Source organism: Dicentrarchus labrax, unplaced genomic scaffold (genome assembly GCF_905237075.1).
Source record: "Dicentrarchus labrax unplaced genomic scaffold, dlabrax2021, whole genome shotgun sequence".
NCBI lineage: Eukaryota > Metazoa > Chordata > Actinopteri > Moronidae > Dicentrarchus > Dicentrarchus labrax.
This window is the reverse complement of record NW_026136875.1, coordinates 1063664-1082500: the sequence shown is the minus strand read 5'-3', so window position 1 is coordinate 1082500 and position 18837 is coordinate 1063664. Positions and strand designations below refer to the sequence as shown.

The following is an 18837-nucleotide window of genomic DNA, read 5'->3' as shown; positions in this document are numbered from 1 at the left end:
AGCAGTGGTTTCCAACCTTTTTCCTTTATTGGAGCTCTCTTCTATCAATAGTAAACTGATGAACTCTGACTCAGTGACCCATTTATATATATTTCATATTAAACCATGAACACAACAACTGCAGGTTAACAGCACAGTAACAGTCAACAATGAGTTCTCCTGATATTTTAGGAACTTTTTAAACAATTCTGTCAGTATTATGCATTGAAATGTTTAACAATCATTCAGACTTCACAGGCTTCTCTTTCTTCAGATTCACTGTTTATTCTCATTGTTCTATCAGCTCTTTGGTTTTCTAATGCAGGACGAGGCTGTTGATCAGAGACTGAAGCTCTGTCAGTGTTCACATCAAAGTTTACATCTTAGATAATAATATACACTTAAAAAATAACAGTTTCATATTGGTTTTCACATAAATAAACCAAATGCTGAGATATAGGCCTACTCTGTATATTTCTTTAAGTTTTCACACACCTTTATAATCAAACAGGACTTGCGACCCCCCATAAGATTTTGGCAGCCCCTAGTGGTGGCCCTAACCCACAGGTTGTGAACCACTGTTCTAGAGCACCCTGCGTGCTGCAGAGTGAATACACGTGCAGCTCTTGACCGTTGATTTGGATCTCGAATGTCAGCGTTAGGGTGTAGAACTGTTGGTTAGGTCCTGCTGTGAACTCTAAGGGGCAGTTATCAGGTTGATGGAGAGGCAGAAACCTGTTAATGATCCTGATGTAGTCTGTTAGAGAGTTTCAGTGTTCAGAAGCAGCAGGTGATTGAACTCATCAGTCCTGTCCTCACATGAACTCTGTAACTGCAGACGCAGGTTTTGGGACGACGGGAGGCTTTGGGACGTCCGCGTTCGGGACCACCACCAACGCTGGAGGACTGTTTGGTGCCACACAGAATAAACCTGGTTTGTCAGCTCTTGTCTCATTCGCTCTTGTGTCTCAGTCCAGCACATGTAAGTCCTTCCTGTCTGGGCAGGTTTCACCTGCTGAGGCCACATCTGCCTGCAACTTGTCTCAGTCCAGTCTGCAGTGAGGTTTTACATTGTTCAGACCTTCTGTTCTTTATTCAAGCAGTTAGCAGTTACTTAAAGCCAGCTCAGCTGTATCAGTGCTCAGGAATGTATATGGACACAGAAAAGAAGGTTGTGGAAATGAATGCTAATCTGTCCCTGTTCGTTGTCCTGCAGGCGGTCTGTTTGGGGCCAGTACGTTCAGCCAGCCAGCAACTTCCTCCACCAGCACCGGCTTCGGTTTCGGTGCAGCGAGCGGCACCACAACTAGCCTGTTTGGCAGCACTGGAACCGGCACCACCGGCGGACTCTTCTCCCAGCAGAACAATGCCTTCGGTGCCAGCAAACCCACCTCTTTCGGAAGTGAGAACCCTTCACACTTCACTGATCTCGCTTTACACTTCACTCCTTTATTGATCGGTTCGGTAGAGTCAACCTGGTTCTGGATTCATCCAGTAGGGACCTCAATAACAGCTGACTGTCATTAAGATATTAAATCTCAGTTTACGGCTGCAGTTACAGATTATTTTGGTAATCGAGTATTCTACTGATTATTCCAGCGATTCACCGTTAAGGAATACTTTTGCTTTATTAAAGAGTAATTGTAAATAGACAAAAGATAAAATAAAAATACATTTGTTTCAGTGTTTCAGAAAGGCTTCTGTTCCCCCACAAACTGTGGTACTGTGGATCTGATTGTTCCTCCACCCACAGCCGAACTGCCCCGTGTTAGTTACTGTAGTCAGCCATAGAGTGTGTCAATTCAGGTTGCTGTGTAATAGTGACTAAAAAGGCTGTGTGTGTGCTGTCCCAGTGTATGCAGCGTTATTACAACGCCCTCTGCCAACAGTTAGCTAGTTCGTTACGACATTGACCGTGTCTATCGTGCTAGGCTAGTTAAGGTTTAGTTTGACAGAGTTTTCATTTAGTTTCAGCTTGAACTTCGGACACTTTCTGTCCCTTCTCTTCACTCCTCACTATTTCAGAAGTATGAACTAACACCACAGAAACATGTGTCTACTTACCAAACAAATGTTAAATAACTCCAGTTGTATTTCCAACCCGCTCAGTCCAGCTGTCACTTTGATTTGTTTATCTAATGAAACGCCTGAACGGCCTGAAGAAGTCTCCCTCACATCGTGTCCTCCAGGCTTTGGGACAAGCACCAGCAGCGGCGGGCTGTTTGGGTCCACCAACACCGCCTCCAACCCCTTCGGTGGAACGCCCTCGCTGTTCGGAGGCTCCGGGTTCTCCGCTGCGCAGCAGCCAGGAACCACCGTAAAATTCAATGTGAGTACTTTAGCGGCAGTCAGTGTGGACACACGGTGGGATGCAGGGGCGCACTTCCTGCTGTGAGTCAGTGTGTCTGTCTGTGTGTGCTCGGTGGACATGGATCCCTCACAGTGGAGGAGCTGCTCAGACTACTGGACGGTGGTCAAACAGCTCAGAAAACAAAACCGTGTGAAAGTCTTTTAAGAAAACATTTTCTGTTTTTGAAGTTTTCTGAATTTACAATTTCCTCTTTGTATAAAAACATTAGTTTATTTCTGGTGTAGAAACATTGTACTGTAAACAAGTATACAGTGAGAATGTAGTCGTGTGACTGTGAATGATCGTTGACCATATATGTACGTTTTACACACCATACTTTTCTTATTTCCTTCATCAGCCTCCAACAGGAAGTGACACAATGGTGAAAGCAGGCGTGACCACGAGCATCAACACCAAGCACCAGTGCATCACAGCCATGAAGGAGTACGAGAATAAATCTCTGGAGGTGAGTTTGAAGGCCGACACAGACCGACGTGACAGCTGCTGTTCTTAGAGATTTGGTTGGTACAGATAGCTTACATTGCAGGTGATTGGATGATCAATGAATGTTTCTCCGTTCCTCTCACGTGTCCCCCTGCAGGAGTTGAGGCTCGAGGACTACCAGGCAGGCAGGAAGGGCCCGACCAATCCGATGGCTGCGGGGACAGGAAGTCTGTTCGGACCGGCCACAGCCACATCCAGCGCCACCACCGGCCTGTTCGGCTCCTCTGCCCCCAACACCAGCTTCTCCTTCGGACAGAACAAGAGCACCTTTGGAGCAGCAAGTAAGTGGAACAGAACCTGATCCAGAGTCAGCTGCTGATGTGATATATTGACTTTTATAATGTCAGTGAGAGCTAGTGAATAACATGCTGTATGTTGGTCCTCTGCAGCAGCAGCAGCCCCCGGTGGGTTCGGCACAGCCACAGGCGGTCTGTTCGGTCAGCCGACCCAGCAACAAGCCGGCAGCCTCTTCAAGCCGTTCGGTCAGGCCACGACCACACAGAGCACCGGCTTCTCCTTCGGCAACACCAACACTATGGGACAGGCCCCCGCCAGCAGCATGGTGAGTCTCTTTGTGAAGGTCTTCAGTGTTCTTTTAAATATCTTAAATTCAGTGTCAGAGTTTCGTGGACATCCTGTTGACAGCACTGTGCAGTTTGAAAACACAAACTAAACTAATGTGCTGTGAAAAGGTTGAAGAACAACGTGAGAGCTAAAAAGGAGTCTGAGTTGTTGTGTCTCACCGCTTCCTCTCCTGTGATTCAGGGTTTGTTTGGAAACACGGCGGCGTCTCAGACGAGCGGGTTGTTTGGCGCCGCTCAGACGAGCACTGCCACCGGCTTTGGGGCGGCCACCGGGCTGTTCGGCCAAACCAACACTGGATTTGGAAACGTCGGCACTCAGGTACAAACCAGAGTCCCAGTCAGTTTATCAGTAACAGACACTTCAGCAGCCACAGGAGGGCCAGTATAAGCTAGTGGCTCAGAGTATGTGTCAGATACAACAATCAGCGTTTAACATCAAACATGCAAACTAGATTTAATCGTCCAGTAACAAAGAACACTGTTAGTGCTCACTGATGCTGTGGTAGAAGAATATTTTCCAGAGGCTGTAAAGTTCACTGTGGTTGTTTTCTCCCAGAGAAACACTTTCTTAAAGTGGAGTAGATGTGCTCATAAAGCCCATAAAGTAGTTCCAGGAGCCGTGGAAGCAAAATAACTGAACTAGAAACTAAAAACAACAGCAACATTTCAAATGTAAAGTGACTGAACTCCACAGTGAGTCTCTCTGTGTTTCTGCTCTTTAATGTTAACAAACATCTCTCATTCATACACTGCAGTAGTTCTCCCCCTGAGCATCTACTGTGTTTACACTGTGTGTCAATGTCATTTTAACATTACTGTGTGTGTGTGTGTGTGTGTGTGTGTTACAGCAGAGTTTATTCGGGAATAAGACTGCCGGGTTCGGTGCCACAACCACCAGCGCCGCCCCGTCCTTCGGTACCGGCACTGGGTTGTTTGGCAACAAGCCGGCCCTCACACTGGGGACCGGAACCAACACCTCCACCTTCGGTGAGTTTGTGTTCAGAGTGGAGACGTATCCAGACCAGTGGGACCAGTGATGATGCTTCTGGCTCATTAGCATTTATTTACCAGTATTTTTGTTTGTCGCTTGGTGCAGGTTTTGGTGCAAACCCTGCTGGAGGGAGTCTGTTTGGGAACAAGCCAGCAACTGGAGGACTGGGAGCTGGACTGGGAACCAGCTTCGGCACAGGTACCGTTCTTACATTCCAGCTGTTTGACTTTACTTCCACTTTAATTACGATGGGTTTAAGCATTTGTGATGTGTATCTCTACATGATTCGTTATAATGAAGTTCTGTGGAGCTGGAGAGACGTCCTGACGTACAGAACTTCTCCTTTAGATGTTTGTTTGGTACAGAAAAATGTCACCTCATCAATCTGTGACACAACTGATTATTCACAATAAAATAAAATATATTGCAGTATGAGGGGTTTTTACCATCTGTGCAGCTCTAACCATAAACGAAAGAGATGCAAATGAGCTACCAAGCATGCATTATTATTACTATTATTATTAATAATAATAATAATAATAATAATAGGTCTGTTCAAATAGCCTGCCTTAAGAGCTGCTATTGAAGATTATTCTATGTGATTAAGTGACTTTATTACTTTATTTTTCAATTCCACATTGATGTCAGAAAACAATGAAGAACAGGACGTTGAGTTGGAATTTACAATAATGTAAAATCAGATTAGAAGCAGGAACCAGCAGATATTTGACTCAGTCCTCCTCAAACATACAGTCAGTCTAACAGATGCATTAATACAAGGTTGTGTGTGTTAAGCAGTCGGCACAGGGCAGACGTCTCTGTTTGGGAATAACCAGAACAAACTGGGGACCACACTGGGAACGATGGGAACGTTCGGAACAGCCGGGTTCAACACTGGAACCAGCACCCTGGGCTTCGGAGCTCCACAGCAACCCGTTGGTGAGCAGCTGAGTCCATCACACCATACAGAGAAAATATCTCAAAATGAAAACTATTCCTTCTCCTCCCGTGCTGCACCAGCTGCTGAGAATTTATTCCCTAACCAATAAAACCTGCATATATTTTAAAACAGTCCCAGTTCTCCCATCAGGTCCAAACTGTCAGTGTTTGACCTCTCTCCAAGGACGGCTGAATGGGTGAAGCAGCATTCATTTGTCTTTTCTTTTTTTTTTCTTTCTCCAGCGCTCACAGATCCAAATGCGGCGGCGGCCCAGCAGGCCATGCTTCAGCAGCAGCTCAGCGTTCTGGCGTACTCGCCATACGGAGACTCTCCGCTGTTCAGAAACCAGCTGTCGGACCCCAAGAAGAAAGAGGAGGTGACACAGCTGCTGGTTTATTCAGTGTTTGTGTTGAGTAACTGAAGCAGCTGCTCTTATCGTTCGCATTATGAATGACTCAGATAAAGGTTGAATAATGACACACGACCGCAGAAAGCTGAACACAAACCAACTGAGGCATCACCAACATTTCTGTACCTTTTAAAGCTCTAACACACATTTCTGCTCCGACAGCGTCTGAAACCGACCAATCCGACAGCCCAGAAGGCTCTGACCACACCCACTCACTACAAGCTGACCCCTCGACCCGCGACCAGGGTCCGCCCCAAAGCGCTGACATCATCAGGGGCCTCCAAGTCTCAGCTGTTCGACGGCCTCGATGACGACGAGCCCTCACTCACCAACGGCGCCTTCATACCCAGGTACGCCTCCGGTCACCATGACAACAGTGAAAGTGCTTTGTGAGGTCATGTAGTCGCGACATGTTCACCTGGTGTGTGTGTGTGTGTGTGTGTGTGTGTGTGTGTGTGTGTGTGTGTGTGTGTGTGTGTGGGGTGTGGGGTGTGTGTGGGTGTGTGGGTGTGTGTGTGTGTGTGTGTGTGTGTGTGTGTGTGTGTGTGTGTCCACAGGAAGAGCATCAAGAAACTTGTGCTGAAGAACCTGAACAGCAGTCAGTACAACAGTCCAATCAACAAAGAGACAGACGACCTTGCTTCACCTTCAGAGTATCCGCAGAACGGACACAGGTCTGCACACACACACACACACAGATGTCTGCTCTCTGATTGGCTGTCAGAGGTCTGTTAAAGTCATACGGTGTGTTCTCAGCAAACATCAAGCAAATCTTGGCCCTGCGTTATTAGTGGGATCAGTTGTGTTTATTTGCATGTGTAGGAACATTAATTACTCGCCCTTTAATCTGGTTTACTGTGGCAGTGTGAGCCTAAAATAAACAGATTTTCCTGTGATTTAATGTCAAACGGATTAAAAAGATGCTGAAATTACATCTTACATGATGGAGATTTGTAAAAGTCTGAATTCACACAAACAACTGTAAAATGCTTGTTTTCTCAATGGAGTTTGGTTGATCAGTGCTGTGCTAACTGAGTTCATAGTGAAGGAAAACCAACACCTGGAATCAATAACACAGATTTTCAGAACTTACACTCTCACTTTTCTATTGGTGTCTTTGCATTGACTTTGGATGTAATCTCATTGCTTTCTGTGTGAACTCTCCATTATGAAGCTTTGGCTCTTAAACCTCCTCAAACTTTCCAGCAGCTCTGTTTTTAATTATTTTAAACTCATAATAATCTCTTCTCTCCTGCCTCCCCGTCTGCAGTCACCTGGACGATGAGGAGGAACTGAGGGAGGTGCCGGGGCCCAGCAGCCGGCCAGACGACGACCCGGAGGTCACCCAGTTCTATGTCAACCCCATCGCCAAGCCGATCCCGCAGGGCCGCGCCCAGACCAGCCTGCAGGACACCATCAGCGACCTGAACATGCACAAACCGGCCAGGAACGGACTGGAGGTCAGCAGTTCGTAACCTTCAGTTCATGTGTTACACAAAGCCAGGTTGATACGCAGAGGACAGTGAGGAAACAACGGGAGCGTTAGCATCTGTATTTAGATTCTGTACACAGTCGAGATATTCAAACACACCTGCACACACAGCAGGAAGTGAGTCACCTCCCGCAGCCTCCGCTCTGAGTGGGAGTCTATAAAAACACTGCGTTCATTTTCAAATGTATCCTGATGGAGACTCATCATTCACAGGATGTTATGCTAGCTTGTCGCTAACCCTCTACTCAGTATGTTTATGTTGTGGTGCAGTGGTTTGGGTTAGGGTCAATCAGTCAGTGTATTATTTTTCTGCAGCTGAGCAGCGAGGACATGTCGGCATCTCTGGGGGAGGAGTCTTTGCAGGAGGAGAGAGAGGAGGAGCAGCAGGAGTCCCAGCAGTCTCCTCACCCAGCAGGTCAGTTACAAGCAGTTCAATACAAATTAGGCAGAAATGATGGCGCTCGATGGTCTTCACATACTGTTTCCTGTTTCTGAAGGTATCGTTCTGAACCGTGTCGGCTACTACACCATCCCCTCCATGGAGGATCTGGCTGACATGGTGGACGAAAACGGCGAGTGTGTGGTGGAAAACTTCTCTGTTGGCAGGAAAGGTAAGTGGAGCTGCGTTTCCACCTGAAATGTTAAAGACCAACCGGCCTCAGTCTAACCGCTCTGTTCTGATTGGCCCTCGCAGGCTACGGCTCCATCTTCTTTGCCGGCGAGATAAACGTGACGGCACTGAACCTGGATGAGATCGTCCACTTCAGACGCAAAGAGGTCATCGTGTACCCGGACGACAAAAACAAGCCGCCAGAAGGGGAGGGGCTCAACAGGTGAGTGACAGGAGACCATGTGAAGTCGGACTCTGGATTTCGTCTGTGTCAAATTAGCGCCAAACTGCCCAGTTATATGTCGGTAATCCGGATCCTGTCTTAGGCGAGCGGAGGTGACTCTGGACGGCGTTTGGCCAAACGACAAGACCACCTGCAGTCAGATCCGGAGCCCCGAGCGCCTGACCGAGATGAACTACGAGGGCCGTCTGGAGAAAGCCTCACGCAAACAGGGAGCCCGTTTCCTGGAGTACAGACCTGAGACCGGATCCTGGGTGTTCGAGGTCAGTCACCTGGGCTCTTGCATGTGTTTTTATATTTTGTTCTCAGTTCAGTTTCAGTTAGTTTCCAGACTGTTTTGTTTGAAGATGTTTATTATAATATGGAGTGTGTCCATGGCGAGATTGAAGAGGTTCATAGACGGTATAACGATGCAGTTGTAGACCTCCCAGTCTCAATAAACACACGCACCAGCGCTGCCTCAGATTTGTTGTGTTGGTTCAGTCTTGGTGAGGTTTAGACTAGACTTAGACTCTCTAAGTCTAGTCTAAACCTTACTGTCAGTGTGACTGTCGGCCAATAAGCAGAATAAGAATTATAAAATAGCAAAATGAAGTTTGAGGGAAAATTTAAAAAGACTTTGAGCGAGTAGATTTCTGACCCAGAGGTGTAAACCTGTTAACGCTGTCTGTGCTGCTCAGGTGTGTCTTTCTCATGTAGTTCTCAGGTGTAACTGACTCCTCCCCCCCCACCCCCCCTCTCTCTTAGGTGGCCCATTTCTCCAAATATGGCCTCCAGGACTCGGACGAGGAGGAGGACGTCCCGCTTAAAACCGACCCCAAGAAGCTGAAGACGACGATGTCACTTCCTCCCTCCAGGCTGCAGCAGCAGCAGCAGCTTCCCCCCTCCCAGCAGCAGGTGGCGCCACAGGCTCAGGTAGAGCAGCCTGCGCCCATCAACACTCATCATCCTCATCATCATCATCCTCACTGACACAGCTGAGATGATTAAAGGAGCGTTTCTCTCAAACTGGCTTCCAGCTGTTTGGTCGTAGCACATTTTAAATCTGCTTTCTTCTGCGCTGACGTCTGTCCTGACGACATTCAGTATTCTCACTCTGTGATCATCTTTAGAATCGACTGATATTACTGAAGTTAATGAAGCCCACTCGTGGTTGAGACCTTTTTCTACCAGCTCCAAGCCAGTAATCAGTTTTGTATTGATGAGTTAACGAGTGGAGCCTGAATGATGAGAAATATTTCCTGTTTTCACAGAGATTCTGAAGGTTGAGGCTGTTTCTGATGCAGTTTAGTCTTTATGGTTGTCTGAGCAGAGCGGTGAACGATGTGAGAGCTGTAGCTCAGATTCATTCGTGGAGGAGCGCCGTGGCCGTACGTCTGTACAGAAACAGAAATGTGCCTTAGAGCAGGCGTTCACACATCTGATGGGTCTCCGTCAAATAAAACCTGAGAGATAGTCGAGGGACAGACGGACAAAGAGCAGGAATTACTTTCTGTTTTTAATTTTATATTCGAAGCCAAAAAACTTTAGGAGTTAATTTCATCAGTAAAAGGATCAAATCCACAGTGACGGCACAAACAAACACAACAGTAAAGGAATACAACAGTAAACAAACAATACGTGCTGCTCCAGTCCGAGTCCGATGGTTGTGCAGTGAGGAAAGTCTCAAACATCTCTGGAGCTACATTGTTTGTTCTGACACCGAGAACCGTCCACCACAATAACCGACAAGAACCGATAATAACTGATCCATCAGTTCACCAACAGGTCAAAAACAGTGAAGCTTGAAACTGATGATTCATGATGAATGTAGGAGAGTAAATAAATGTGTGTGCAGCAGAGTTTATTAAAGTGCTGCTCAGTAGTTCTGGTGCATGTAGATGCAGATATATGGGTCAAACTATGTGTATCCCTTTCTGCCTCACACATTCTACTTTAACATCAGCATAGAAAGTGTTTTCACTGTTCAGGAAATAGTCTTGGGCGGTATTATGGTATACCAGAGTATTTAGACATCTCACTGGCTCTATGTCTGTCAGTTCAGAGTTGGCTTCGGTGTGTTTGAGTTGCGTTGTCTGCTAACGTTAGCGGTGATTAAAACCTCTTTTTATTTTTTAGAGCACACTGTGTGAAATTACTGTCTCGTGTGTGTCTGTATCTCAGTCACCGATTACAGTCGCAGTGCACAGATGTTATTATTATTATTATTGGTTGAGTAACACTCTCTGCTGTGTCCCCATCTTCCCCAGAGTCAGAGTCCTGGTTGCAGCCTCTATAAATCCCTTAGTAACTGTATTTCCTGTCATCAGACTAGTGGAAATAAACCTTTAATTAACTGCAGTTCGATATGAAAATATTCTGGCTCTACAGCCGTTTTCCCTCTGACTCGTTCTTCGGAGGCAGAACGTTAAATTATAAAAATAAACATAAATCTGCCAAAAACCCGACTCAGCCGGTAGCCGATTGGTCCGTTTACCCCGATGAGGACAGAAACAACCCAAACCGATCAGGAAATATGTTGATGTGTTGAGGTGTGTGCTGGTGTTTTTATATTCTTCTATATTCTATATGATTGTGTTTATATCATCGAGTTCAGAGCTGCTTTAAGATGTGTGACATAAATTGTACTAATTTTCATACTCATGCAATTAATGAAATAAAGTTAATGAAGATTTAATCATTGGTCTGTAAAGTTTGTGAAGAAGAGCAGCTTCTCTTTGTGGTGATAACTGATAATAAAAGCTGAGCTGAGGATCTCACTGAAGAAACTTTAAGCTTTTAAATGTTTAGTTTTTAAGCTCAGACAAGGTTTAAGACGTCTTTATTTTAATAATAAAGAATATTTAAGGGAATAGTTTTTGGATCAGGATATAAATTGAAATGCACACAGTGATTGACAGAGATCAGGTTCACAATCAGCCTCCTAAAAACCAGCTCATAATGGACTGTGTGTGTGTGTGTGTGTGTGTCTTCAGTCCACTGTTGTCGTGGATCTTCCGGGTGGCGTCGCGGAGCTGGACAGCGACATGGCTGACATCACCCAGAACTTCCCGATGGACAGCATGCTGGGAGGCGAGGAGGACAGCGGCGAGCTGTTGGCGGGGGATATGGACGTGTTGGGCGGGAAGCTCGGAGGTTTGATCTCCACGGAGCACGACGGCGTCTCTGCGTCCAGCCACATGGCGTCCTCGCTGGGCATCAACCCGCACACCCTGCAGGTACAGCAGCGGCCCTTGCCCGCAAACAGGAAGCACATCACTCCATCAGACTGCCAAAATAAAATTTCCTGTTTTATTTGCAGATCATGAAGGCATCTCTGTTCGCTGAGGATGAGGAGGAGAGCGACATGTTCCAGAACCACGGAGCGATGAAGGTCTCCACTGACGTCTCGTCCCCTCGCCTCGTCCTGCCGGGAGCTCAGAGCCGACCCTCAGGTAAGAAATGCATCTCGCCGTCCACTTCCTCTGGTTTTAGTAACCTTTATGTCTCTCTGGGGATTCACAACATCTTTCTTTCTTTCTTTCTCTCTCTCTTTCTTTCTCTCTTTCTTTCTCTCCCCCCCCTGCAGTCGGTGGTCTCCTTCAGGCTCGTTTTACCTCGGGCCTCCTCTCTCAGCTGTCAGACTCTCCTCGCCCCCCTCTCCTTCCACACACTCTGTCCCGGGGGTCTCCGGCGGCTGTCGAACCCTCGCGTCCGCTACACTGGGCGGGGCCGGGCCCTTCCAACTTCCTGCTGGCTGCTAGAACTCCAGAGCCTGCGGTCAGGACGGTCGGTGTCCGGCGGCTGGGCGGGCCCGTCCCCCTCAAAGAGTCTGTCACTCAGGGGAAGGTCAGTACTATTCCTTGTCGTTACTAAGATCAGAGAAAGCTTCACCAAAACAACATGAAAAATAAATGTTGTTGTTGTTGTGCAGGGGAGTTTGTGGATGGACGCCGGGCTGTTTGCGGGTCGTTCCTTTCGGGTGGGGTGGGGTCCCGGCTGGACGCTGGCGCACTGTGGCCAGCGGCTGAGCTCCCCGACGGAAAAACAGCTCGAGCACCAAGAGCTCACAGCCAGAACCGACTTCAGCTTCCTGCCCAAACCTGCCAGAAACAAACCGTAAGAGACAGACAGATACAGACAGACAGAAAGACAGACTGCCTGTTACAGAATCATATTATAATGACTCAGAAGAGGAAAGAATTGATTCCTCTGACAAACAGCAGCAGTCACAAAGCAAACAGTTGGATTCTGTGGTCCTGGTTCTAAAGTGGTTCTGTCTCCTGCAGTCTGATAGAGAGCTCCTACAAGGTGGTCCTGGAGCAGCTGGTGGGTCTGGATCCTCCGGCAGCAAAGGGCAGTGAGGAGGAGGACGACGACGATGAGGAGAGCCAGGCGGTGCTGCAGCGCCCCCTGGAGATCTGTCTGAAGCACAGCACCGTCGACACCCCGGACACCTCCGCCTGCCCTCTGGTCCGACCGCAGCCCGGCGTGGCGGCGCTGCACGAGTACGCCGAGTGGATCACCGAACTGAATGACAAGCAGGGAGACGTTGATCGTAAGAGTCCCAGGATTCTTCTCCACCCTTTAAATTCATCGTTAAATCCTTCTCATTTTCTGAAATATTCAGTTGATTATCTTTAGTTGAACCAAAGAATAAGGGCTTGCTCCCTAAACCCAGTGAAAAGTTTACAGGCCTTTTTCTGTATTCAGTTTGCTCATTTCTCTTGAGAAAAATAATCTAAAGGATCTTCATCATCCTCCAGCCCTCCTGGGTTACTGGTCCGAGGTCTGGACCCTGTGCGAGGCCCTGTGGGGTCGGTTGGGCCCCACAGATCAGGAGCCGGACGTGGAGATGCCCGGCGAGTACGAGCAGCAGCTGGAGAGGAGGAGGACCTTCTCGGCCTGGCTGTCCCGCGGGGCCACCTGCAGGGTGGAGGAGGAGGTGGCGCTGGCGGGGAAGGGCAGCCACACGGAGGCCATCTTCAGCTACCTGACAGGCAACCGCATCAGCGAGGCGTGTCGGCTCGCACAGAAGGAAGGTGAGAGGAAGACAGTAATATTATATAAAGAAGAGGTGCTGGCGTCATCAGGCAGATGGACAAGAACATGTAGCATTGAATGTCTTGGTACTGACACTGTTTGTCCCCAGGAGACCACCGTCTGTCCCTACTGCTGTCTCAGGCCATGGGCTCTCAGTACTGCCGGGACCTGCTGGCCCTTCAGCTCGCCGACTGGAACCGCATGCAGACCGACTGCTATCTGCCCGAGGAGCGCCTGCGCATCTTCGCTCTGCTCGCCGGGAAACCTGTACGACACGTTTGATTGGTTGAACCAAAATACTGCACAGACATTTTCCAACTATTGGAGGAGGTTTCACAGTTGTTGAGCCCTGAATTTGGTTAAAATGTTTCATGAAAGAATTTTAAACAGTCTGCAGCCCTCCTTCAATACGTTTTGTAGCCCACCTCTGTTGTCCAGTGAGCAGGGTTAGTTTACAGTCTGTCCTGGAAACAGCTGGAAATTGATTATAATGACCAGATATCCTCACTCAGATTGTAAAGTGGAACTGACTGCATGCTCTGATGCTGCCGCTGTTTCCTGTTACAGGTGTGGCAGTCGTCTGAGTCTGTGGTGAACGTGTGCTCTGAGTTGGACTGGAAGCGCTGCGTAGCTGTCCACCTCTGGTTCATGTTGCCTCCGACCGCCTCGGTGGCCGACGCCCTCGCCAGATATGAGGCCGCCTTCCAGGTGAGCCGCTGCCTCTCGCTCTGCTGTCAGATTATTCACGGCGGTCCCTTCAGCAGACGGACCACTGATCACCCACGTGGTTGTTTCTGTCCCGCAGGGCTCGTGTGAGGGGGGGAAGTACGCCTGCGCCCCCCTGCCCCCGTACCTGGAGGCGGAGCAGCCGGACCTGGAGGATGAAGAAGAGGAGGAGTCTAAACGGCCACTGCACGACCTCTGCTTCCACCTACTCAAACTGTACAGCGACAGGTAAACGTGCTCCTATATTTCCCATAATGCAGCTCCAGTGTGTAACTCTGGCCACTAACCCTGATGTGTGTCCCCGTGCAGACACTACAGCCTGCAGCAGCTCTTGGACCCTCTGACCGTCACCTGGGAGCGTCTGGACTACCGTCTGAGCTGGCACCTGTGGGGCGTCCTGCAGGCGCTGCACTACAGCCACCTGAGCGCCTCGCGCCAGGGCCTCCTCCACGCCAGCTACGCCGCGCAGCTGGAGAGCGCTGGCCTCTGGCACATGGCCATCTTCATCCTGCTGCACATCCCGGACCACACGTACGTCCAGCTCCTTTTCCTTCTGTTTGTTAACAAGAACTACCGCAGTACTCACACGGTCTCTCTTCCCGTCCTCAGTCAGCGGGAGCGAGCGGTGAGGGACATGCTGACCCTCCACTGCCCCCTGCAGGAGACGGACGAGTCAGTCCGGAGGGAGCGCTTCCTCACCGAGAGGCTGTTGATCCCGGAGCAGTGGATCCACGAGGCCAAGGCCACCAGAGCCCGCCGCGACGCCGACCGACACCAGGAGGCCTTGCACCTGTACCGGGCCGGATACTGGAGCCAGTGTCACCGGCTGCTGATCCAACACCTGGCCTCAGGTCTGAACCCTCAGAGTGTTTCTCTCTGATTCACTGGGATTTATGGATCAATAATCTTATTTAAATATGATTTTCATCTGTTTTTAAAATTGTAGGTTTTAGTATCTTTTGCAGGATTATATCTAAAAAAATCTAATTGTATAAATCGTACATACAATGTACAAATGTATTATTCAGTTCTTTTTTTAATTGAAATCAGAGCTGGAAATGTTTTCACCCTTCTCATTTTATAATCTTGTGTTTTGTCCCTCACTTCCTCCTGTAGATTGCATCATCAACGACAACCACGACTACCTGCTGGAGTTCCTGGAGGGGCTGGCGGTCCCTGAACACAGCGCCACCATCCAGGACTGGGACACCGCAGGGAGGGTTTACCTGGACTACATCCGAGTCATAAAGACCCTGCAGGACATCCAGCAGGTATGGACTCCAGATATCTCACTTAGACATAAACCGGCCCAAACTTATCAAAGGTTTTATAACGATTATTGATAGATTATTTAAGATATTGATCAGTGAGCTTCAGAGGGGGTGAAGCACAGACACAGACGTAAATCATCAACTGTTGGGTCGATCGTCACGAAACTCACAGGATATGTCCATATAAGGACCTGAAACACACCCTGACAGTTTCATTCAAACCGACCACTAGGGGGCGCTACAGCACATAGTGTAACACAAATCGAATTATAAATCAGGTAAATCAGTTTAACCAAACTGAGAAGATGTTTACGTTGAACTGATCTTTTCCATATTAACTTCCATTTGCTGAGTCAATGAACATAAACCTGAAATAAGACAGAAGAAGAAGAGGAGAATTCAAAGTGCTCTAGTGATCACAGGCTAACATGTTAGCATATTGCTAATGCAAAGTCAGCACTTGTTGCTGCTCTTAAGGGTAAAAGAAAGACCAGTAATGTACATTGTTAATTTTATTTACATGTTAAAAGACGATTATACAATAATATCCCCAGGTGACGTACGGGTGGCGTCCACCAGGTCCTGATGAGTTTTGATGTTTGTGTTCTTCCAGATGGAGAACGCCGGTTACGAGCTGGAGCGTCTCCACACCAACGTGACGTCTCTGTGCAGCAGAATCGAGCTCCTGCCCTGCAGCACCGCCAGAGACCGCCTCGCCCAATCAGGTAAGACTCACCGACACATCTGTGCTCTGATTGGCTGACGTTAGGTGAAGGTGAGGATTAGAGACAACCCCACAGACCCGGAATGATGAGGATTGTAGTTCTAAAAGAGTATGATGATCCCCAGGTAGACTGACGGAGAATAAAAGCAGAGAGAGAATCCAGTAATCTGTTAACGTTGCACCATCAGTACTTTACCTGTAATGCTGCAGGTAAACTTGATTTTAACCACGTATTCGCAGGAAGGCTGCGTCTGTTTGGACCGGTTGTTGTGCACGTCTGCAGAAACACGTGGTTAAAAAATGAGTATACCTCCGGCCTCGGGTAGATCAAAGTGTGCGTTAGAAAGTTCCCTTATAAAAGAGCGTTCAGAGAGAGCGAGCAAAACACTAGCTCAGTTCGTTAGCTAGTTAGTTACATCTCAAAGCAGAACATTATCGAACTGGTAGGAAGGTTCTGCAGAGTCGAGGGAGGAGTTTGGATTCAGCGACCGTAGAGCTCCGTCGTCATAGCGAACGCGGAGGTTCAGGTAAAGTCAACTGCTGTTGTTCAGTTGTTTCGCTAACCAAGCCCCGCCCCCGCCCCCGCCCCTCCTCCCTCCATGCAGAAATGGCGAAGCGTGTGGCCAACATCCTGCGCGCGGTGCTGAGCCTGCAGCAGGGCGACGCGGCGTCCGACTCCCTCAGCATCCCGCTCGCCCAGCTGGCGCCGCACATCGCCCGCCTGCCGATGCCGGAGGATTACACGCTGGAGGAGCTGCGAGGCCTCACGCAGTCGTACCTGCGGCAGCTCATCGTCAGCCAATGAGAGCGCAGAACAGTCGGGAGCTGCTCGAACATCATGAAATCTCTGACGCAGAAAAGTTTTCCACAAAGAAGAAAAAAAGGAGCAAAACTTTTGAGGAGTCTTGACTTGTTGAGGAAGAGGAGGAAGAGGAAGAGAGCCGTTTGAGAACTTTAATCTGGAGTTTATTCTGTTTAAGTTTGTCCCGAAGAAAACAGGCACAAAGCTTCGCAATGTCATTCCTCCTTGTGTGTGTGTGTGTGTGTGTGTCTGTGTGTCTGTGTGTGTGTGTGTGTGTGTGTGTGTGTGTGTGTGTGTGTGTGTGTGTGTGTGTGTGTGTGTGTGTGTGTGTGTGTGTGTGTGTGTGTCTTTAGGGGAGCACTTCAAAAAGAAACCAACAGGAAGTCTAATTTAAACCGCCACCCAGAACTGATGAGAAGTTATTGAACTTAAATATTCTGTTACATCGGAGCACGGTCCACGTAGTGAAGGTTCTTTAATTCACTGGAGCCGCAAACATAATGGACGAAAGGCCTTCTCCTGGTTTCTGCTCATTTCTGTTCAGTTTGAAAATCACTCAGCAGACTGCGATCAATCGCTGCGATCAATCACTGCGATCATTTCTGTTTGTCAGATTCAAATCAATGTGCTTAACGTGCATCATGTAAAGATCGTATCCACGCTGCACCCTTCCTCCTCTCCTGTACTGAGATATGCTACATGCTAAGCTAACCATGTTGAAAATGTTTGAAAGATAAAAGACACAAATATAATCTTAAATTATCTAAATGTTACCTAACGAGTTAAGTAATCAGTAACTTATTGATGTAAATGATCCAGATAGCTAATCAATCACTTCTTACATCTGCTAACATTAGCTGGTGTAGATTAGCTTCAGTTAGCTTTTCTTTTGCTAATGATTGTAGATTAACTAGCTAATTAGCTAGTGTGTTGCTAACATTATCTAAATTAAGATGCGATTATATATCTCGTTTTTATCTTTTAACCAAATCTTCTGAATGTGACTAGCATAGCATTGGCTGTGTGGTTCCTGAAGGGGCGGGGCTTAGGAGGAGATTATAATCTGCAGCGTCCAGATTTAAGTTTTTATATATTTTCTAATATTTGAGGTTCACTGGTTTCAGCCGTCTGCTCCTTTTTATCGAACTGTTGGTGATTAAAATCAGACTCTTCTTGGTGTTTTATTTTGAAATGCTCCCGTAAACCAGGCGTATTTCGCTCTTCAGCAGTTTGTTTCTCCGTATGTTTGAACGGCGTCTTCATAGCGGCACCGCACTGAGCGTGTGCGTGTGGATGTGACCCTCAGTCACTCGTTTGACCTCTGACCCCAAAGAAAGCGGTGCGTTATTGATTAGTTCTGACACAGTATGTGTGTGTGTTGGAGGAGGGGGGGGGGGGTGACTGCTCGTTGTTCTTTCTTTCAAAGATTTGTTTTATTTTACGAGTAAATAAAAGCCGCCGTTAGCTTAGCGTGGCGTAACGTGTTCATCTGTGGATATGTGAATAATTCCCTCGATATTAAAGACGAGCAAACGGGTTCGATGTGCACAGACTCAGAGGAAAGCTCAACATGCAAAGTGTAAAATGCCTAATGGTCTATTTTTGTAGATTTCTTGTTTTTCTGTTTGAATGTCAGAGTGTGTGTGTGTGTGTGTGTGTGTGTGTGTGTGTGTGTGTGTGTGTGTGTGAAACTACAGTTCAGTCGTCAGATTTTCTAAAGCGAAGAGTTTCCTTCCAAAAAACGAGCTGCCAACCAGAGATTTCACTGCATGTAATTATATAAATATTGTATATTTTTGGAAAGTCAAACAGGGAATATCAGGTCATTTTTATCCTCCACCTTTAATTATTAAAACATTGGATGCAAAGAGTTTTGGAATGAAACCCTTCACTTATTGATTGATTCTCATAGATTAACTGTCAGCTTGCCAAGACTGTTTTTTGTTTTTCACAGTAAGCAACAGGAAGCTCTGTATGATGTCTGTTTCCCTCCTGTTCAACACAAACTGTGTGTGTGTGTGTAGGTGGATGGATACTGCTTTGTTTGAGTGTGTGTGCATGATTTTGTTGATAATATTTTTTAATAAAGTCAAGTAGAAATAAACAGTTTGTTTTTTTTTCATTGTCTAATAAAATACAGTTCACAATCTGATGTGTCAACCACTTTAAAGTTACTGTGCAGACAGATTACT

At 47.5% G+C, this 18837-nt stretch overlaps 1 protein-coding gene across 7 annotated transcripts in view; it reads left to right on the top strand.

Annotated features, from left to right (window-relative positions):
• nup98 (nucleoporin 98 and 96 precursor) overlaps positions 1–18749 on the top strand; it is a 21814-nt gene extending 3065 nt beyond the window's left edge. For 2 of the 7 annotated variants that reach the window (XM_051394934.1, XM_051394935.1), the window contains 33 exons: positions 818–913; positions 1196–1381; positions 2142–2308; positions 2688–2795; positions 2931–3114; positions 3223–3395; positions 3599–3736; positions 4266–4404; positions 4514–4606; positions 5204–5347; positions 5591–5724; positions 5920–6107; positions 6315–6431; positions 7028–7217; positions 7565–7664; positions 7747–7860; positions 7944–8082; positions 8186–8363; positions 8848–9015; positions 11076–11318; positions 11402–11534; positions 11669–11928; positions 12014–12198; positions 12369–12637; positions 12846–13121; positions 13232–13389; positions 13690–13830; positions 13928–14076; positions 14158–14379; positions 14458–14699; positions 14965–15119; positions 15733–15844; positions 16449–18749. In XM_051394934.1, the coding sequence (XP_051250894.1) occupies positions 818–913; positions 1196–1381; positions 2142–2308; positions 2688–2795; positions 2931–3114; positions 3223–3395; positions 3599–3736; positions 4266–4404; positions 4514–4606; positions 5204–5347; positions 5591–5724; positions 5920–6107; positions 6315–6431; positions 7028–7217; positions 7565–7664; positions 7747–7860; positions 7944–8082; positions 8186–8363; positions 8848–9015; positions 11076–11318; positions 11402–11534; positions 11669–11928; positions 12014–12198; positions 12369–12637; positions 12846–13121; positions 13232–13389; positions 13690–13830; positions 13928–14076; positions 14158–14379; positions 14458–14699; positions 14965–15119; positions 15733–15844; positions 16449–16648 (5501 nt within the window). In that variant the 3' untranslated portion in view covers positions 16649–18749. The remainder of the gene's footprint in view (positions 1–817; positions 914–1195; positions 1382–2141; positions 2309–2687; positions 2796–2930; positions 3115–3222; positions 3396–3598; positions 3737–4265; positions 4405–4513; positions 4607–5203; positions 5348–5590; positions 5725–5919; positions 6108–6314; positions 6432–7027; positions 7218–7564; positions 7665–7746; positions 7861–7943; positions 8083–8185; positions 8364–8847; positions 9016–11075; positions 11319–11401; positions 11535–11668; positions 11929–12013; positions 12199–12368; positions 12638–12845; positions 13122–13231; positions 13390–13689; positions 13831–13927; positions 14077–14157; positions 14380–14457; positions 14700–14964; positions 15120–15732; positions 15845–16448) is intronic. The other 5 variants (XM_051394940.1, XM_051394939.1, XM_051394938.1 and 2 more) reach the window with 5 other exon arrangements.
• Positions 18750–18837: the final 88 nt, after the last annotated feature.